We start from the raw sequence: 18,221 nt of genomic DNA, 5'->3' as shown, positions 1-18,221 counted from the left end.
GTATTTGCTCTCTGTTAAATTACTTTCAAATATTGATCAATTTCCAGCAAATGAAAATTGTTGCAGTAGGTAAAATGGTTTAGTAATTCCTAAAGTAAAGATGACATGTTGAAAATGAAAATAACTGTTCAAACGGTTGTTTTGTCAAATAGTACTTTGAAAACCAAATATGCCCAATTTGAAATGGCAGACTGGCAGAGAAAAACAATAAAGACGTTGGCCCAAAAATATAATTAACCTCACGAGTCCAAAAGACGAAACAAAAGAACAAATGTATTTTCTGGGCAGTTGAATATGTGCCTCTCTATATCTTTTTTATTGTCAGAGGCAACGCTATAGCATTGTCTATAGTAATGGCAATACGGCTCCAATGTTTTGTTATTTTTTATTTTCAAAGGGACTTCATATCGAAGGGGTCGTCACATAAACTTAAAAGAGGGCTCAATCGATTGAAAATCGAGAGTTCTAGTGTCCTTTTTAAGAGTCAAAAGTGATAGAAGGGCAAATAGCCCCCCGCGCCCTTTTTCCCCAAATACATCCGATAAAAATTTTGAAGTGGTCATTTTGTTAAAAATAGTTCAAAGATCCTACATCAAACTCAGGTGCCTACACAACCCCCCACGGCCCGGGGGAAGGCATTGTAAGCTATGCAGTGGGGGTAAATATGGTTCTTATGGAAGGGATGCTCGTATAAACTTCAGAGAGTGCTCATTTGATTGGAAATTAAAAGTTCTAGTTAATTTATTTCAGAGTCAAAAGAGATCAGAGGGCAACTAGCCATCCCCCCTCCATGACCTTTTTCCCCAATGGGACCAGATTTTTCTTTTAGATAGCCATTTTGCTCAAAATAGTTCAAAGGTCAGACAACAAAAACTTTGGTGTCAACAAAACCCCCCAGGGCCCAGAGGCAGGTGTTGTAAGTTATACCCTGGGGGAAAATATGGTTCTTATAGAAGGGTTGCTCGTATAAACTTCAGGGAGGGCTCATTTGATTGGAAATTAAAAGTTCTAGTTCACTTTTTCAGACTCAAAAGTGATCGGAGGGCAACTGCCCCCCTACTACGCCCTTTTTTCAAAATACATCTGATAAAAATTTTGAGATAGCCATTTTATTAAAAATAGTTCAAAGATCATAAACTCCAGTGTCAACACCATCCCCAGGGCCCGGAGGCAGGCGTTGTAAGTTATGCCCTGGGGGCAAATGTGGTTCTTATGGAAAGGATGCTCGTAAAAACTTCAGAGGAGACGAATTTTACGCCCTTTCTCCCAAAATGCACCAGATAAAAAATTTTAGATAGTAATTTTATTAATAAAGCTTAAAGGTCAGATAAAAAATTTTCCAGTGGCGATACGACCCCCCAGAGAACGGGAGCAGGTTTTGTAAGCTATATTTTGGGGATATTTTTGGTTCTTGTGGAGGGGATGCTCGTATAAAATCCAGAGAGGACTCATTTGCAATTAAAGTGAAAGTTTTAGTTCCCCTCCAAGCTCTTTTTCTTCAAATGCATCAGATAAAATTTTTGAGGTAGCCATTTTGTTCAAAACAGTTAAAAGGTTAGATAACAAAAACTCTGGTGTCGACATATCCTCCCAGGGCCTGGGTGCAGGCGTTGTAATTTATGCCATGGGGGCATATAGGGTTCTTATGGAAGGAATGCTTGTATAGACTTAGAGAGGGCTCATTTGATTGGAAAGTGGAAGTTCTAGTTCACATTTTAAGAGTCAAAAGAGACCGGAATGCAACAAGCCCCCCCCCCACGTTCTTTTTCCCCAAATTCATCAGATAAAAATTTTAAATAGCCATTTGGTTAAAAATAGTTTAAAAGTCAGATAATAGAACCTCTGGTGTCCACACGAACGACCCCCAGGGCCTGGACGGCAGTCATTGTAAGTTATGCCCTGGGGCATATATGGTTCTTGTGAAAGGAATACTCGTGTAAACTTCAGAGAGGGCTCATTTGATTGGAAATTGAAAGTTCTAGTTCATCTTTTAAGATTCAAAAAAGATTAAAGGGCAATCCCCCCCCCCACTCCACGCCCTTTCTCTCCCAAACCCTTCCAATAAAAATTTTGATAGTCAATCTCTTAAATACTTTGCTCTTCTTGTTGATGAGACAAAAGACGTGTTTAGAAAAGAACAATTAGCGATCCTACTCAGGTACATATAAAACATAAAATGTGGTGGAGCGACCAATCGGCTGCTCAAAAAATGCACAAAAAAGACGCCGAAAGCTTATCCACCTCGATTTGTGAAACTATAGAAAAGCTTGGTGTAGATTTGATGCTGTATACTGCCCAATGTTATGACGGCGCACCCGTTTTGAGTGGGGATTTTAACGGAGTTCAAGTAAAGTTGAGGGAGAAGGTGTCTCGTGCAGTTTATATACACTGTCACGCTAACAGATTAAACTTGATTTTGACTGATTGCCTAAAAAAGACCAGCGAACTTTCAAAATTTTTCTCTGTGGTGCCAAGACTTCACGCGTTTATATCATGCAGCAATACTCGACACGAGCTATTTGTGGAATCCTAGCCTATTAGCGGGCAAAAAGTCTTGGAGCTTGAGAGGACTGTCTAGACTTACTGATTTTATGTAGTCCGCTCTGTTTCGAGGGTGAAGGCGAAATTTTCTTATCTTGTTGCTGTACTTGCCTCAGTCTCTGACAGTTCCAATAGCGAGGCAGCGTGTGAAGCAGAAGGACTACTGGACACAATCTACTCTGCCTCCTTTTGTCTCAACTTTGCGCATAACTGAAAAAGTATTAGCCATTGTAAGTTGTTAATCAGAGCAACTTAAATATGAAAGTTTGTTAATTTATAAAGCACTTGCACTGATTTCTGGAACATATGAGACACTCCAAAAGCTAAGACTTGAACAACTTAATGGAACAACTTAAGCAAAAAATCCAAATTCTTGGCTTTACACGATATCCAGGAATCGAAATCTCCTCACTCTAAACCCAGTGCTCGAAGCAAGAGAAGTCAAGCCATTTTCATTCGTCTCAAAGACTTTCTTTCAAACTCAAAAAACGGTAAACACAACACCAGTCATCCAGTTCAATTAGAACCCTGTAAACTTCTATTCTTTGAGGTAGTAGACCGTTTCACGAGCGAGTTGGACCAACTTTTCATGCAAAATATGCCTCTGCTCGACGCTTTATCTGCCTTCGACCCTTCAAGCTCTGATTTTCTCAAACTTTCGAAACTGGAAAGGGTTATGTTCAGTATTAAGGGGTTCTCGATGTCGATGCCCATTTCATAGAATACAAGCTTTCTCTTGCAAAGCTGTATCTATCAAAAAGTGATATTTCAAAAATAGACCTTCTTCGAGCTATCAAAATCTTATCAGATTTCCCAGTTGCCTATTTGGCAGTGCTAAAACTGATGAAGATAGTTGCTACTTTGCCTGTGACCACTGCCAGCCATGAACCATTGTTCTCAGCATTACGGCGTGTGAAGGACTATCTGCGATCGACGATGGAAAACAACAGACTCAGTGATATCATGATAATGGAAGTTGAAAAAGAGGAGGTAAACAAACTGGATTTGGATCGATTAGTCGAAGATTTTGCCAAGCAGCGGAGTCGCCACTATTCCCTGTTTTAGGTATGTTTGCTCAATGTTTTTTTGGTATCTTCATTAAAAAATAACAAAAAAAAATCCTTACACCCCCCTACATTTTACGTATCTTCGTAATTTCTACGTTCGCACGTAATTTCAAGACTCATGCCATATTTTCTAACCAGAATTGTTGGTATGCTATTAGATACCAAAAAAACATAAACAGTTGAGGCTTGGATAAAATTTTTGACCATATTGAGGAAATTATGAGGACCAAGTGAGCATATGTTTATCAATGCATCGACATAATTATTATCTGAGTTTGAAAATGTGCAATTCTACCGCTGGAGTAAGTTATTTGGAGGGATGAAAGACGGTCGTTGCTGCAAATCCATGAAATTTGTGGTACAGCTATAGGTGCTTTTAGGGAGAGGCTGTTCAGATCTTGCCTCTCTCCTTCTTTAAAAGAACAAAAACGCATAAGAATGGGTGAATTTTGGAAACATGGGAATTTTATTTGTCTAGCCCTCTCGCAAAAGCTTATCAAGGCATACACTCCTCCACTACAGAAACATTTCTGAGAGCACCAAAGGATATTAATGATTATGTTTTGAAACTATTCACTTATCTCTTAGGTGGTGAAGTTATTTTACTGCGTGGATATGATAATAAAATCAAAGAAACTTCGTGTTCTCTTTTTGCGTCAAAACTCAGATTGGAAAATCAATTCAAAGACATATAGTAAGTAACTATTCATGCTGTCAAATTTGTTATCATCTTAGCTTTTTTCTTGTTATCAAAAAGGGGAGCTTTAATATCAAAATGGATGAAAATATCCATAAAACAAGACTAATTCCATGTCACCAGACCTATGTCCTAAACCGTCCTGAATTTTCTCTTTGGAATAGAAGATAACAAAGTAGTGAGGGGGATGTTGATAAATTCAGAGTAGCTGGAGAATTTTTACCATGTGCTGTGACTGAATAAATAAAAAAAAAAGACCTAGTACTTTCAAATGACCAAACTGTTCATTTGTGATGAACGGTGAATAGAGGGTGGTCCCTATCAATCATGAAATAATTTTTTTTCAACCAAAAGTAAGGAGTAACATCAAAACTTAAAACGGATAGAAATTATTAGGTACATGATGTGGCTTTTCATTACATTCAGTTAAAAAACATACTTTTTAAAAATTAATTTCTGATTGTTTTTTAAAAAATGCCGGGAAATCTGGATCTCCCTCCATGGAAAATTTCTTACTCTCACAGAAAGTTCCTCTATGTAAATTTTTCCCCTGTAGAATATCACCCTTATGCCAGAAAAATTCCCCCCAGACCATTCCATTCTATCTGAAAAATTGCCCACTTTTGAAAAAGTGAAAAAATTCTTGCGGAAGATTCTGGGTGAAAAATTTTTCTTAGCGCACTTTTATTTAAAAAGAATTTAATTTTCGATTGTTTTTAAGATAATGCTGGAAATCCTCTCGTTCATAGAAATTTTCCTCGAAAATACCCCTCTCCTCACACCTTACTAGACAGTTGCTCCCGCAAAAATATCTAGACAATTCCAATCTGTTAGAAATTTTCTCCAGGACAATCCCCCTTAACATCTCCACGCATAAAATTGAGTCGGCAAAGAGAGAGTTAGGCAAATAAGAAGAACTTTGTATTGTAATTCTAGCAAATTCCCCCATTATAAAATTTTCCTAGAAAGTCCCTTCCTCCTCGAAACTTCTTTTCCCACTAAAATCCTCCCCGTGGAAAATCACCTAAGCAAAAAATACCCCCCCCCCAAGAAAAAAAAATGTTTGTACACTTCCCAATAACAAATACGTGTTAACCAATGGGCAAATTTCCTGACTTATAGACCTTTCCCCAGGGCCTGAGGGAGAATTAAAAACGAGTAGAATTAATATGAATAGGGCTCACAACTCCTATGCCTTCTCAAGACCAGAACATAATTTTCACTTTATTGAAATTGTTTTAAGTGTTTTTACTTTAAACTCTAATAAATAAATATATATTAAGGTTTTAAAGATATCAGCATGTGTATAGACATGTTAATTTCTGCTCGTTCTGCGTTTGACCAGGTTATTTATTGTAATTTCTGTTCGTTTTGGGTTTCATTTATCTATTGATGCTGATTTGTAGTAGTTTCAAGCTTGGTAGATTATTAAATAAAATAACAAGTTTTTTTTAACTGAAAGAAAGGAGCGATATTAAAACTTAAAACGAACAGAAATTACTTCGTATATGAAAGGGGTTGTTCCCTCCTCAACGCCCCACTCTTTACGCTAAAGTTTGACTCTTTCTCTCAACTCTACTTTTTAAAACAACAAAAATGTTAGCTTAAAGAGCGGGCGTTGAGGGAGGAACAGCCCCTTTTATATACAGAGTAATTTCTGTTCGTTTTAAGTTTTAGTATCGCTGCTTACTTTCAGTTAAAAAAAACTTGTTTTTTTTTTTATTTAATTTCTGAACGTTTTTGAATTAATGCATGTTTTGATTTTGGCTCTCCGCACATGAATAATTAAAATGAAATTTGTATATTAATTTATTTTTATGGCTAAATGGCTTTCTCATAGTTTTGATCGGACGATTTTGAGAAAAAAGGAGCGAGGGAGTAGGTCTAGTTACCCTCCAATTTTTTGGTTATTTAAAATGCAACTAAAACTTTTAATTTTTTATTGTTTTTATTAGGAAAAATATACGTAACTTACGAATTTACTTACGTAACGAACTTCTATATTCGTATGTTTTTGTCACGTATATGAGGGGTTCCCCCCTCGTAAATACCCCGGTCTTTACACTAAAGCTTAAATTTTGTCCCAATTCCTTAAGAATGACCCCTGAATCACAAAGGACGTAGAATAAATAGTTGAAATTAATAAAATCACTTTAGCGTAAAGAGCGAGGTATTAGGAAGAGGTGAACCCCTCATATGCGTATAATTTCTGTTCGTTTAAAGTTTTAATGCTGTTCCTTACTTTCAGTTATTTTGCAAAAGTGCTTAGGCAACATCAGGTTAAATCATTAGTGGAACTATCAAGTAAGGGCACAAGTGATCCCGATTCCGCATGGAAAGTGCTTAAAAGGAATAATTCAAAAGCCTATAATGCTGTCAAAATTACCAGTGACCAGTGGTATGATTACATGAAAGGGAACTTGATGGTTGCTTGGGTCAATCAGTTGTTGAGATCAGTTTTATTGTTATTCGATCTGCGGCTATCGGGTGCATTTCTAAGCTACAAAAGAAAACTTTTCTTGGTGTTGATGGCCTCTGTGCAAAGCCTCTGAGATGTGGGTCCCCTTTCCTGATTGATTATCTGGCCTTACTCTTGCAGATGCTATTCTGTTGTGGTATAGTTCCTGATTTGTTCTGTGCTGGAGTAATAGCACGGTATTAAAAAGGGAAAAGCCCATGGACCAATGTTTTTCTTTTAGGCCAGTTACGGCGTCACTGGTTTTGTGCAAAGTTTTTGAGTTATTAGTTATTGACGAGACATCTGAAAATTGTTATGCACCGAATAACCAATTTGTGTTCAAGAGATGAGTAAGCCACGACTATTTTCACTACTTGATTGCTAATTTACTTCTACATCCTCACGAAATTATGAGGTTTTGTATTTTGCTTGATTAGACGCATCTAGAGTTTTCGACTCGGTTGTACATTCACGTATCTTATTGACTGCTTTTAGGCGTGGAGTTAATATTCCCATCACCAAAGCGATAGGTGACGTGTATGAAAATCTAAATGCTAAAGTTAAGGTCACCATCTCACCTGATACAGTGGAATTTACTCCTTCAGTTACAGTAAAAAAGGGGTATTAGACAGAGCCCTGTTACTTCTCCGCCCCTGTTTAATAATACTGTCATTGTACCACAGCACAAAGTTCTAACGACATGTATATTTAAAGGTGATGATGTTTCGCTAGCTAACTATGTAATATTCTTGATATTAGAAGAAACAACCTTTGGAATTAAGGAAAATTTTTAATTTTTTATATTAGTAGAACAGCCTTTGGAATTGAGGAAAATTTTCGAATTCTCCATAGGGACTATAAACGTATTAGTATTTGATTTAATGAAAGTAAGACTGAGTTCCTGGTGTTCAATCACCACTCAGATTGCCCGACAAATGTTCAGTTGGGTGAACACGTTAATAAAACACAAGATACACTGACACATACTGGTGTACCGATTAGGTCAAACCTTCTCGCCACGCGTCAACTTCTGAAGGATTTTTTTTTTTTTGCAAGAAAATCTGGGAATGCGTATGGTTTACTAGTTGCAGTAAAGCTTGAATTTAACCGCCGCATCTTAGCTCGCGTTTATAATACATCTGTTGTACCGCATCTACTCGTCCTTGCACCATTTTGGTCTCTTCTTAGTGTTTAAGATATTACGGATATAAAGAATTGTTTCTACAATTATGCAAAATATTTGCCACGACTGCCTCTCTATACTAACAACCGCTCTCTGTCCTTGTGTTACGGAGTTGCTAGCCCAGCGTCCACGGTGAAGAAAAAAAATGAGAGATATCGGAGGCAAACTATGAGAGATATTGGAGGCACATTATATCGGAGGCTTTTTCCGCTACGCAAAAAAGAGGCTTTCACGCTACGCACGTAACTTTTCGATATCAATCATCACAAGCAATATTTTCATAAAACTCTTTCTACAATTTTCTTTTTTATTTCGTTTCCAAATTTATTTATTGTTCATCAAAAATCCCAATTCATTGCTTCCGCATTGCGTTTTCCATACCGTAACAAAAAATTACGTAACACGTAACGTCATGGAACGTTATAAAAGTTTTTGTTCTGTAAGGTTGCACAAGGTAAGGTTAAAGTTATGCTTGTGTGAAAGCTTTATAGGTATAGTGTGAAAGAGCCATTAAACGTTTTTAGCCAATGCTTAAGGCAAATGAAAATCGTTAATTTTACCACTAATTTTGACATGTTCATGATCCTCATTTGAAAGGTTGGATTAGACAAAAGATAAAGATTATAAACTTGTCACTGTCGAACATTCGTTTTGACAGTAAGGAATGTTCACATCTTTTTTTGTGTCATAACTATCGAGAAAAAATTTCCAATAATCATGACTTGAGCTTGAAAGAGATGGATTAAAATGTTTGTTCTGCTGAAGAACTTTTTTCATCATAACTAAGTTGTCTAAACCAAGGAAGTTTGTTCCTTTTTCTTGTTATAATAAAACATTTCTGTTAAGTTGGCTGGTAAAAAAAAAAAATTAATATTGAAAACTCTTCGAATTTAAGGAATCATACATAATTGTGATCATAAACATCTTCAACCTAAGTGATGAGCGAAGGGCCTTCCATGTGTTTTTTGCAACAGGTTACTTTTTTGGAAAGGGTGGTCATAGAAACTTGGAAAGAGGCTTATTCGACTGCAAATTGAAATTCCTACTGTTATTTTAAAGTTAGAAAGTAACAACCCGTCTCCTTCTCACTTCTTTTTATAACTTTTCACCCAACCCCAACCCGACAAAACTTTTAGATAGCCATTTTGGTGAAAATTGTTGAGAGGCTCAATAAGTATATCTCAGGGGATCATCCTGGGCTTTCAAAAGGGCCAAAGGGTATTTAGGTGAAACTGTCAGTGAATGTTGAACTGGATGTCAAGACAAATCAAAAGATATTACGTGCAAGTAGACAGTCATACGGGCGTATCTAAAAAAAACAATATCAGAAATTACTAAGGGAGGCTCTTGCTGCAAAAATTGAGGAGAATGTTGAACGTAATCAAGAGACAATATGTGCGTTCAGGTTGTCAAAACGGTGCATATGTACTATATAGGCAATAGTAACTTCGTTAAGTTGAAACTTTTAGGGCATATTGAGGAAGAATTTAGCCTAAGTCCTATGACATTTTGTACATCCAGTTTGTCTAAAAGACGTGTCTTAAATATCTCAGGAACAGTTAATAGCATTAAGTTGAAACTTTCAGGACATGTTGATTTGTAACCAGATTTAAATTTTTAGGTTATGTTGAGGGAGATAAAAACTAAATCCGAAGACACTCTTTTCATTTAGACTATCGTCAAAGCGTTTTTGTAAAATCACGGAAAGCGCTAAGTGGATTAATTTGAAACTTTCGGAGTATGCTGAATTAGATCAAAGACACCATGTGCATCAAGGCTATATTGCAGCTAAAGATAAGCAAAAGGTATTACCTACAATGTCTCAGGAACAGCTAAGGATATTAAGTTACATATTTCGCAGCATGTTAATGGGGATCTTTAAAAAAAAAACAAAAGATTCCAAGTGCATCCCGGTCATCAAAAGGTCGTAATTCCATGACTCAGGAAGGGCCAAGGGTGTTAATTCGAAGCTTCATATTAAACAAACAAATACTGTGCGCATTCAAGATTTCAAAAAGACATATTTGAAATACGTCAATGACATCTGAAGTTAATATCTTGAAATATTTAGAAAGTTTTGAGGGGAATATTGATCTTAATCAGAAGACAGCATATGCATCCTGATTGTCAAAAGAGTATATCTACTATATCTTAGGAATTATCAATGGTAAGAAGTTGAAACTTTCAAGGAATGTTGAGGGGGTGATGAACTGAATCAAAAGATTTTATGTGCATCCAGGCGGTCAAACTAGTTTGTGTAATGCCTCGGGGGCATTTAAGGTAAACAAAATTCTATAGGAATGTTGAAACAAATCAAAAGACACTATTTCTATCCAGGTTGTCAAAAAGGTGTATCTGTATTATATCAGGATGATCTAACAGCATTAGGTGGAAACTTGCAGGAAATGTTGAATTAAATGAAAGATACTAAATGAATCCGGGCTGTCAATAGCATGTATCTGAAATTTTCCAGGAGTAGGAAAGGGTATTAAACTAAACTGCTTCTTAATATTATTTAATCTTGAATTGCTTTTGTACTAAATAAAAGACACGTACTGTATTCGAATCCAGTTTTCAAATGAGCATATCTGAAATATCTACTGAATGGATAAGGGTATTATGTTGAAACTTTCAGAAAAAATTGAAAAGGATTGTTAACTAAAGCAAAAGACAGTACGTACATCGAGGTTCTCAAAAGGATGTTCTATAATATTTTTCCAACAGTTATGGGAACAGTATTTATTTGAAACATTCAGGAAATAATGAGGGGTTTTTGAATTAAATCAAAAGACTTTATATACATCCCGGTAGGCAATATACTATATTTTAAGAACACCCAAGACTATTTAATCAAAACTTTCAGGTCAAGCTATGGGGCATATTGAACTAGATCAAAAGAGACACATTAAGAGGGACTGCACATATGTGCAGTTGTCAAAACTGCACATATGCGGAACCTTAAAACCGGTTATTCAATTGAAATTGTTAATGAATATTGAGGGAAGAGAGGTATCCAGCTAAATGATTGGTCAAAGATAATAAGTTAATTGACACAGAGAATTGTGTGGGAGATATTAAACTTGATATAAAGTTATTATATGCATCCAGGTTGCCTAAAGCATGAATCTGCAATACCTCAGGATCGACTAAGAGCACTAGGTTGAAAGTTTGAGGACATGTTGAAGAGGATCTTAAAGCAAGTCCTAAAACAGCGTGTCCCTAGAGTTTTTCAAAATAGTAAATAGCAACAGATCAGAAAACGTTTTAACACATGAGCAAAAATTGTATGTACTGAAACGTACAGGCAGATAAAACAAAATGTAATACCATAAGATTGTTATGACATAATGGTCGATTAATATACTTCTATATTCAAAGTTTTAACAGCTTGTAGGAAAAAAGCAAATCCAAATCTTCATTCTTACTCCTAGTAAAACTCCTCAGTTAAATACGAAAAGAAACCACTTTTCGAAAACATTTTTCCTATAAAGAACTTCTTCAAAGAAAAGCCAAATAAAACAACAAAGATGAGCAGACGAGTTCAAAGAATAATTAAAGTTGAAAGTTTAAACTTTAAAGCCGACACTATCAATAAAACGAAAATATATTACCACAAACTAAAGCAGGTGTAGAGCCTTCGAATCCTTCAAAAGGACAAAGTATCCTTTGTGAAAACAAAAGCCCTGAAGATTCATAACGTTAATAAACTGAAAATTTCAGTGACTTCCAAGAATTAATAGGTATCACTATATATAAAACAGTCAATTTACTTTCATTAATTTTTTTAGCCATTTTGGATATTAATGTGATTTTTTTTTTACTTTTTTGGCTGTTGTTTGTGTTTTGATTAATAAAACCAAAGCGTAAAAGATAAAGAGTTATTTTTGGTAAAGTGGAAATGATATTTTGGTTTTAAGAAGGCTTAGGTTGAGTTAGTCTTATTTCTCTTTGTAAAAATTGTTATTCGCTTTGGTCCTACTCGGAAGACTTAACTATTCACTGCAGTTTCTGTTCCTATTTAGTTCCATTTATTCATTGATATTGATTACTGTTTATTTTAAGCTTTACTAAGCTATATATCGTTTTGCTTTATTTCTTATCTTCTTTTGTCTAACGTAGCTCTTTAATATTCATTGAAAAACTTCTTATTTTGATTTTTTTTCTAATTAATTCCTATCAAACTTGTAGATTGGGTGGGAATTCTAAAAATGTCTTCCTTTAATTACAACCATGCGTGCTCCAGTCACAGATATTTTTTTTCCTTGTAATCGCAACACTTTATTACAATAGACTAGTACGAAAAAAGAAGTGGTAATGCTATTTACCTCCGATCCATGCCTACAAATGCTACGCCACTACGGGGAAGCGCCTCGCTCTTTACGCTAATTTTTATTTATTGTTTTAAAAAGTACAGTTGTGAGAAAGAGTCGAACTTTAGCGTAAATAGCTTGTCGTTGAGGAGGGGACAACCCTTTTCATATACGAAATAATTTCTGTTTGTTTTAAGTTTAAATGACGCTCCTTACTTACAGTTGAAAAAACTGTTCTTTTTATTTAATTATGAAAAAAAGCGGTCACACATTAGTTATAAGTTTATGTGCTATTAGCATTGAACAATAACAGTGGGACGTTAAGGCTCGTTAACTTCATAAGTAAAGGTGGTAAAATGACATGGTAGACTCTGTAGACTGGGGAATTAAGTAAACTGAATATAAAATATAGTAATGACATTTTTTTTTACGCTAATTTTTTTTTATTGTTTTAAAAAGTACAGTTGTGAGAAAGAGTCGAACTTTAGCGTAAATAGCTTGTCGTTGAGGAGGGGACAACCCTTTTCATATACGAAATAATTTCTGTTTGTTTTAAGTTTAAATGACGCTCCTTACTTACAGTTGAAAAAACTGTTCTTTTTATTTAATTATGAAAAAAAGCGGTCACACATTAGTTATAAGTTTATGTGCTATTAGCATTGAACAATAACAGTGGGACGTTAAGGCTCGTTAACTTCATAAGTAAAGGTGGTAAAATGACATGGTAGACTCTGTAGACTGGGGAATTAAGTAAACTGAATATAAAATATAGAAATTAAAATATAGGATGAAAGCCGCTTAGCCCACAATTTAAATAGCAGAAAACGAGCATGCCCAAAATTCCAAATTTGTGTTTCAAACATTGTATGTTTTCATTGCAAGGGTATTAAGGCATCTTGCTAAATTTAGATGGTGGAGTGGGATGGTAGAATAGGTGGTAGAAGGTATAGAATGTATTAAGAACATAGAATAAGAAGAGGGGTGCTTAACACACAATTTATAAGAAAGAAAACGAGCATAGCAAGTAAAATAGGCGCTTAGACGGTATATAATCAGAATTTAAAATCTAGAGAATATAGAATTGAAAATTTGATAATTATAAAATGACATGAAAGCTGCTTGACTAACCATTTTTATGGAAGAAAATGAGCATGCCCCGGCTGTAAATTTTTAGAGCTTTTAAGTTATTTTCATAAATTTAGACGGTAGACAGTATAGAACGAATATATATCATATAGCGATTATTTGATATAGAATATGGTAGTAAGAATGTAGAATGATATGAAAGCTGCTTAACCCTCAAGATATATGGGACTAAACGAGAACATCCAAGTTTTTCTTTGTTTCTTGCATTGAATAATCTAATTGGAAGTCTAAAGTAGGCCTGAAGTATCTTTATACATGTAGAAGGTAAAGTGAGACGGTAAAATAGACCCTGGATGGTATAGAGTTGGAATATAGAATATTGTAAGGAGTAGAATAAGATGTCCAAGTCCTTTATATAGTGTTCCTTAGTAAATCAGAAAATAGCTTTGCGGGTCCCATTTTGTAAACCCTCATATTGGCAGATACTGAGGCAAGCAATATTTGGCTGTTCCTAAAAGTCTCATTAGCAAATACATTTGTTCCAGACAATTATTTATTCAAACGTATTTATTATGTCCAATATCTTAGGCAAGGATTATAAAAATTGAATGCTTCATCATCTATTCATTTTAAATAAAAAATCACTTCATTCGCACTTTTAACTATTTCACAAAAAAGTCTAATTAGCATATTCCGCTGCTTTTTCCAGCAGCACAAATGTAGTATTGCCTATAACAGCGGCTGCATGAACACATAAAATGTATATAAATGAAGAAGCAGTAGCCATTCTACAAAAAAAGAGTGAAAAAGTTACTACTCAATATCTAAAGCAATAAATGAACAAGAAAGATTAACATATTTATGCTGCATTAGCGGAAATTCAAGTTTTAATCACTTTTAAATCCTTTCTAATGACTTCTTCTGAACCCCTCTAGGGCCAACCTGCTTTTCATTTGTCCTTAGTAATCACTTTCTCTATTTGAATTCAGCGCAAGAGTGCTATTAAGACCATTTTAGATGTAGACTGAAGAAGAACATTTTCCAAAAGGTATAATATTTCTTTACGAGTTGGACAACTTGAAAACTAAAATATATATATTGTGCTTCAACTGAGAAGGTATATTTCATGTTTTCATAATTTTACCGGAGATTGAAAATAGCCCTACTACTACTAACAACAGTCAGCCGCAGCATGAAGCTGATTGAGGCCATCACAGGTGTGCACGCTTTCCCTCTACCCGTTTATTCAATTTTTCACTACTTACCCCTCTGATGAAGATCAAAGTTTAGTCAATTCTTTTTCTTATGACCTTTTCTTATCCCTTTTTTAGACGACCTGCTTTTTATTTGACCTGGATAGATAGCTAAAAAGCACGATTTTTGCACAGCCTACGACTGGAAACTAAATGACAGAAGAAGACGATACCATGCAAATATTACTTTTCTACAAACTGTTGACAGAAATTTGAGGACGGCTGAGACCTCCTTAATAAAGACGTTACCACTGCAGCACCGCTTTTTGGACGAGTGGAGAGGCTTTATCGCCGCCCTATGTGCCCCCGATGGCTCCCAAGGAAGTAAAACCTAAGGGAAGGTAACCCTTTATCTGTAAAACGTGGCAAAGCTAATGTACCATTCTACTAAACTTTCCTTTATACTAAGCCCTACTAAACATGATAAACATGAAATGAAAAAATTTATAAACAAACTAAAAATTTCTAGAACTCTCAAATTCGAAAAAATAACACTTCTTTGATTGAAACAACAAAATAAGGTTTTTTAGAAAATAACTTAAGATAAATAATTTAATAGCAGAAGCTGAGAGCATTCTGCCATGCTTTAACAGCTTCATTTACCAGTAGATATAGTAGCTAAGTAGCTCAGAATTAACTGGTATCTGGGGGTGAACAAAGCTTCTGAATAAGGTTCTCCCATGATGGCAGGTCCTGTGCCAATTCTTCGAGGAGCCTTAGCCTGCACTTATCCCACTTGTGGCCGAGTTTGCGGAAACTCTCCAGCAAGTTCTAGATGTTGCTTAACTAGTAACCACCTAATTGTCTTCCTATTCTTCTACACTATGTTGATAAGAGTTCAGCAAGAAGTGTAGGTTTAATGAGGCAGTCGTTGGGGCGATGCAGAACGTGCAGAACTGTCGGTGGAGCTTGATGACACTTGAGATATTGTCGATGTTGAAACAATGTCGGCAGAAATCGTCATTTGAACCTAGCCCAGTTCCTATTATTGTAGCTATTCCATCTTTTTCCGGTAAGCCCTGCTTATTTCTACAACGTAACTAAATTTAAAAAGAATTTCTCTCTTTCATAAAATTTCTAGAACCTTTCTCTTAGGTAGCTTAGCTTGAGAGACTTTGATGGTTCTTCTCGAGGTTTGAGAATTTAACATCACCAAAAATTTGTCTTAACATCATCAAGGACAAACTTTAATTGAAAGCCCGCCTCCAAGGACCTTATTTTTCATACTAATTCTAAATATTTGAAATTAATTAATTTTAGATTTACCTGTTAAGTAAAATTTTGAATAATTTGGTAAATAGGTGGAATCTTTCCACAAAAGAGGGGTGTCGTTACAACATGAATTATAATATTCTTGAGAACTTGGAAATGAAGCTTTCAAGTTAACCTATACAAAAATATGAAATTTTGTACATTTCACAAGAACTGATTTTTTTTTCTTTTTTTGTTGGTTTTTCGCATCGAACCAATGGTCATAGGTTATCATAAAATTGCTCATTTGAACAGAAACTTAAAGCTAAGAGCAATAATTTTTAAGAAATAAGGAAAGAGGTCATGCTCAGGATCAGTACCAATTTCTGCTATTTTGTGCCGAAAAAAGCAGCGTTATTCTTGTTAGAGTCAAAATCTTGCAGAAAAGGTCTCTACTGTCGAATCGATCTGCTGTCGAAGCTGTTAAACTCTGCTGTCGAAGCTTAGAATCAGCTTAGGCGTTTTATGGAATAAATCTTTTCAAAATTGCTTTGTATTTCTTTAGATTGAAAAATAGATCGAAAGTACGCCACAAACATGCAAAAAAAGGATAATGCTCATCTGTTCAAGCAACTTTAGATTATTCTAAAGGAAAGGGCCCAAAGAATCCAATAATTCTAGCTCAGTGAAGTAAATACACCTAAAAATTAATGAATCTAGTCTTTTAATTGCAAGTTATAATAGTAGGCATGTGGCAAATTTGCATGTTAAAGAGCCTCTGAACTTTAAATAAAATGTTTTTTATATATCATCATGCTTCTAGTATGCCTCTGTAGTTTTTTTGCATGTTTTAAGTAGTATTTGTCTTAGGTTTAATTAACCTTCATCTTTATTTAAATTCATCCTGATTTGTCAAATGAAAATAAAGCGCAGTTTTTAAAACTTAAAATGAGGACAAAATTGTCGTTTATATAAGGAAGGCAACCCGCCGCTGTTTGCACAAAGCCACTTTACTGGAAGGGTTTTACTGGAAGCGTACCCTCAGCTGTGCTCAGTGTAGAAAGAAGAATACGGAAATATAGATAAAAGTCTAAAGGACATAATGAAAAGATTCAAAATATGTAAAACTCATCAAATTTAATGACACCCATCAAAAGTTACGAGCCTGATAAAATTTGCTCAATTTTTGAAAAAGGGGGAAACATCCCCCAAAACATCAAGGGATCTTAACGAAAATCACTCATCAGTACCTGTACCTCATCAGTACTCATTGCCTCAAAAATCTCAATACGTCAATCCAACCTGTATGGGAAGATGTCTGGGTGGCCGCAGCGATGAGAGATGACTGACGACTCTTTTCGGATGCCCTAAGCGCCTTTGGAGGCACAGGAGGATCTAAGGCAAGGTATACAATTTTTTTAGTTACTGATATTTCCAGAAAATAACATTATTGTAGTCTACATTAAACCCACAGTTTACTTCTACTTGCTTTTCCGGTTATCTCGATTATTACAGAGAATTCATTTCACTTCATTTTCCGTTGATACCATGAGAAACCAAGCCACATCATAAAAGAAATGCAATTTTTAACAAAACAGAAAAACTACAATAGCCTTTACAGAGTTTACAGGAGGAAGGGGATTTTTAGTAACTTAATTTATGTTTTTAGTGATGTTTTTTGTGATTCAAGTTTGATTCCAATATTGATTTCAATACGATCCGATGATTATTGCAACCTCTTAATTCTGGAGTTCTAAAAATGGGGGATTCCTTTTCATTTGTGCGTTATTTTATTAATCTTCATTTTAGGTTTTTGTGTTACACTGTGTTTCCTGATGAATATCTACTTTACTAAAGCCTTTTCTTTAAGACTGCGACTACACTGTTAACTAGACATACTGTACACTGTACACTGTAATCTAGAAGTTAGATTGTAGGCCTACTAAACTGAACAACGCTAGTGATGGAAATCCAATTAAAGAACAGGAAATTCAACAAACAGTGTGAAAATCCAATAAGGCTCTTAAAATCTAACACGTTGTTTCGTCAACAAATTGAAAATTCAATTTGGTAATGGGAATCCAAAATATTTGTTTCTCAACAAATTAGAAATTCAATAATGATCCAGGAATTCCAACAAGACCTTTAATACTAAATTCGCCTAGTTTCAGGAGTTGAAATTCTAATTTTGTCCTTGATTAGAAAAATTTTTGGTTGAATCTCAAACAATTTTTTTTACAGTGAACTTTAATGGGCATTTCAATGCAAACATTTTGAAACTTCTGAATAAAATAGCTTAGATGATGTCCAAAAACATAAGTTTTTAAGAACGATAACGTAAAAATCGATTTGCTTAAAACCTTACTTATGATGCTTACAATACATCACAGGCTATGAATTTACACTGCTAATTCAATAGGCCCGTAACAAAAATA

The 18,221-nt window shown here is 35.1% G+C and overlaps 1 protein-coding gene across 2 annotated transcripts in view; it reads right to left on the bottom strand.

The window, feature by feature from the left end:
- Nucleotides 1-18,221, bottom strand: part of LOC136026942 (uncharacterized) — a 103,174-nt gene that overhangs the window by 45,536 nt on the left and 39,417 nt on the right. The window contains exon 7 of one of the 2 annotated variants that reach the window (XM_065703802.1): nucleotides 13,885-14,130. The exons of the other annotated variant lie outside the window; for it this stretch is intronic. Within the exon in view, the coding sequence (XP_065559874.1) occupies nucleotides 14,072-14,130 (59 nt within the window). The 3' untranslated portion in view covers nucleotides 13,885-14,071. Of the gene's footprint in view, nucleotides 1-13,884; nucleotides 14,131-18,221 lie in introns of those variants that run through there. 2 annotated transcript variants of the gene reach the window in all.

The sequence above is a fragment of the Artemia franciscana genome, chromosome 5 (assembly GCF_032884065.1).
Source record: "Artemia franciscana chromosome 5, ASM3288406v1, whole genome shotgun sequence".
Lineage (NCBI taxonomy): Eukaryota > Metazoa > Arthropoda > Branchiopoda > Anostraca > Artemiidae > Artemia > Artemia franciscana.
The sequence above is the reverse complement of the archived record's forward strand: the minus strand, read 5'-3'. Positions and strand labels throughout refer to the sequence as shown.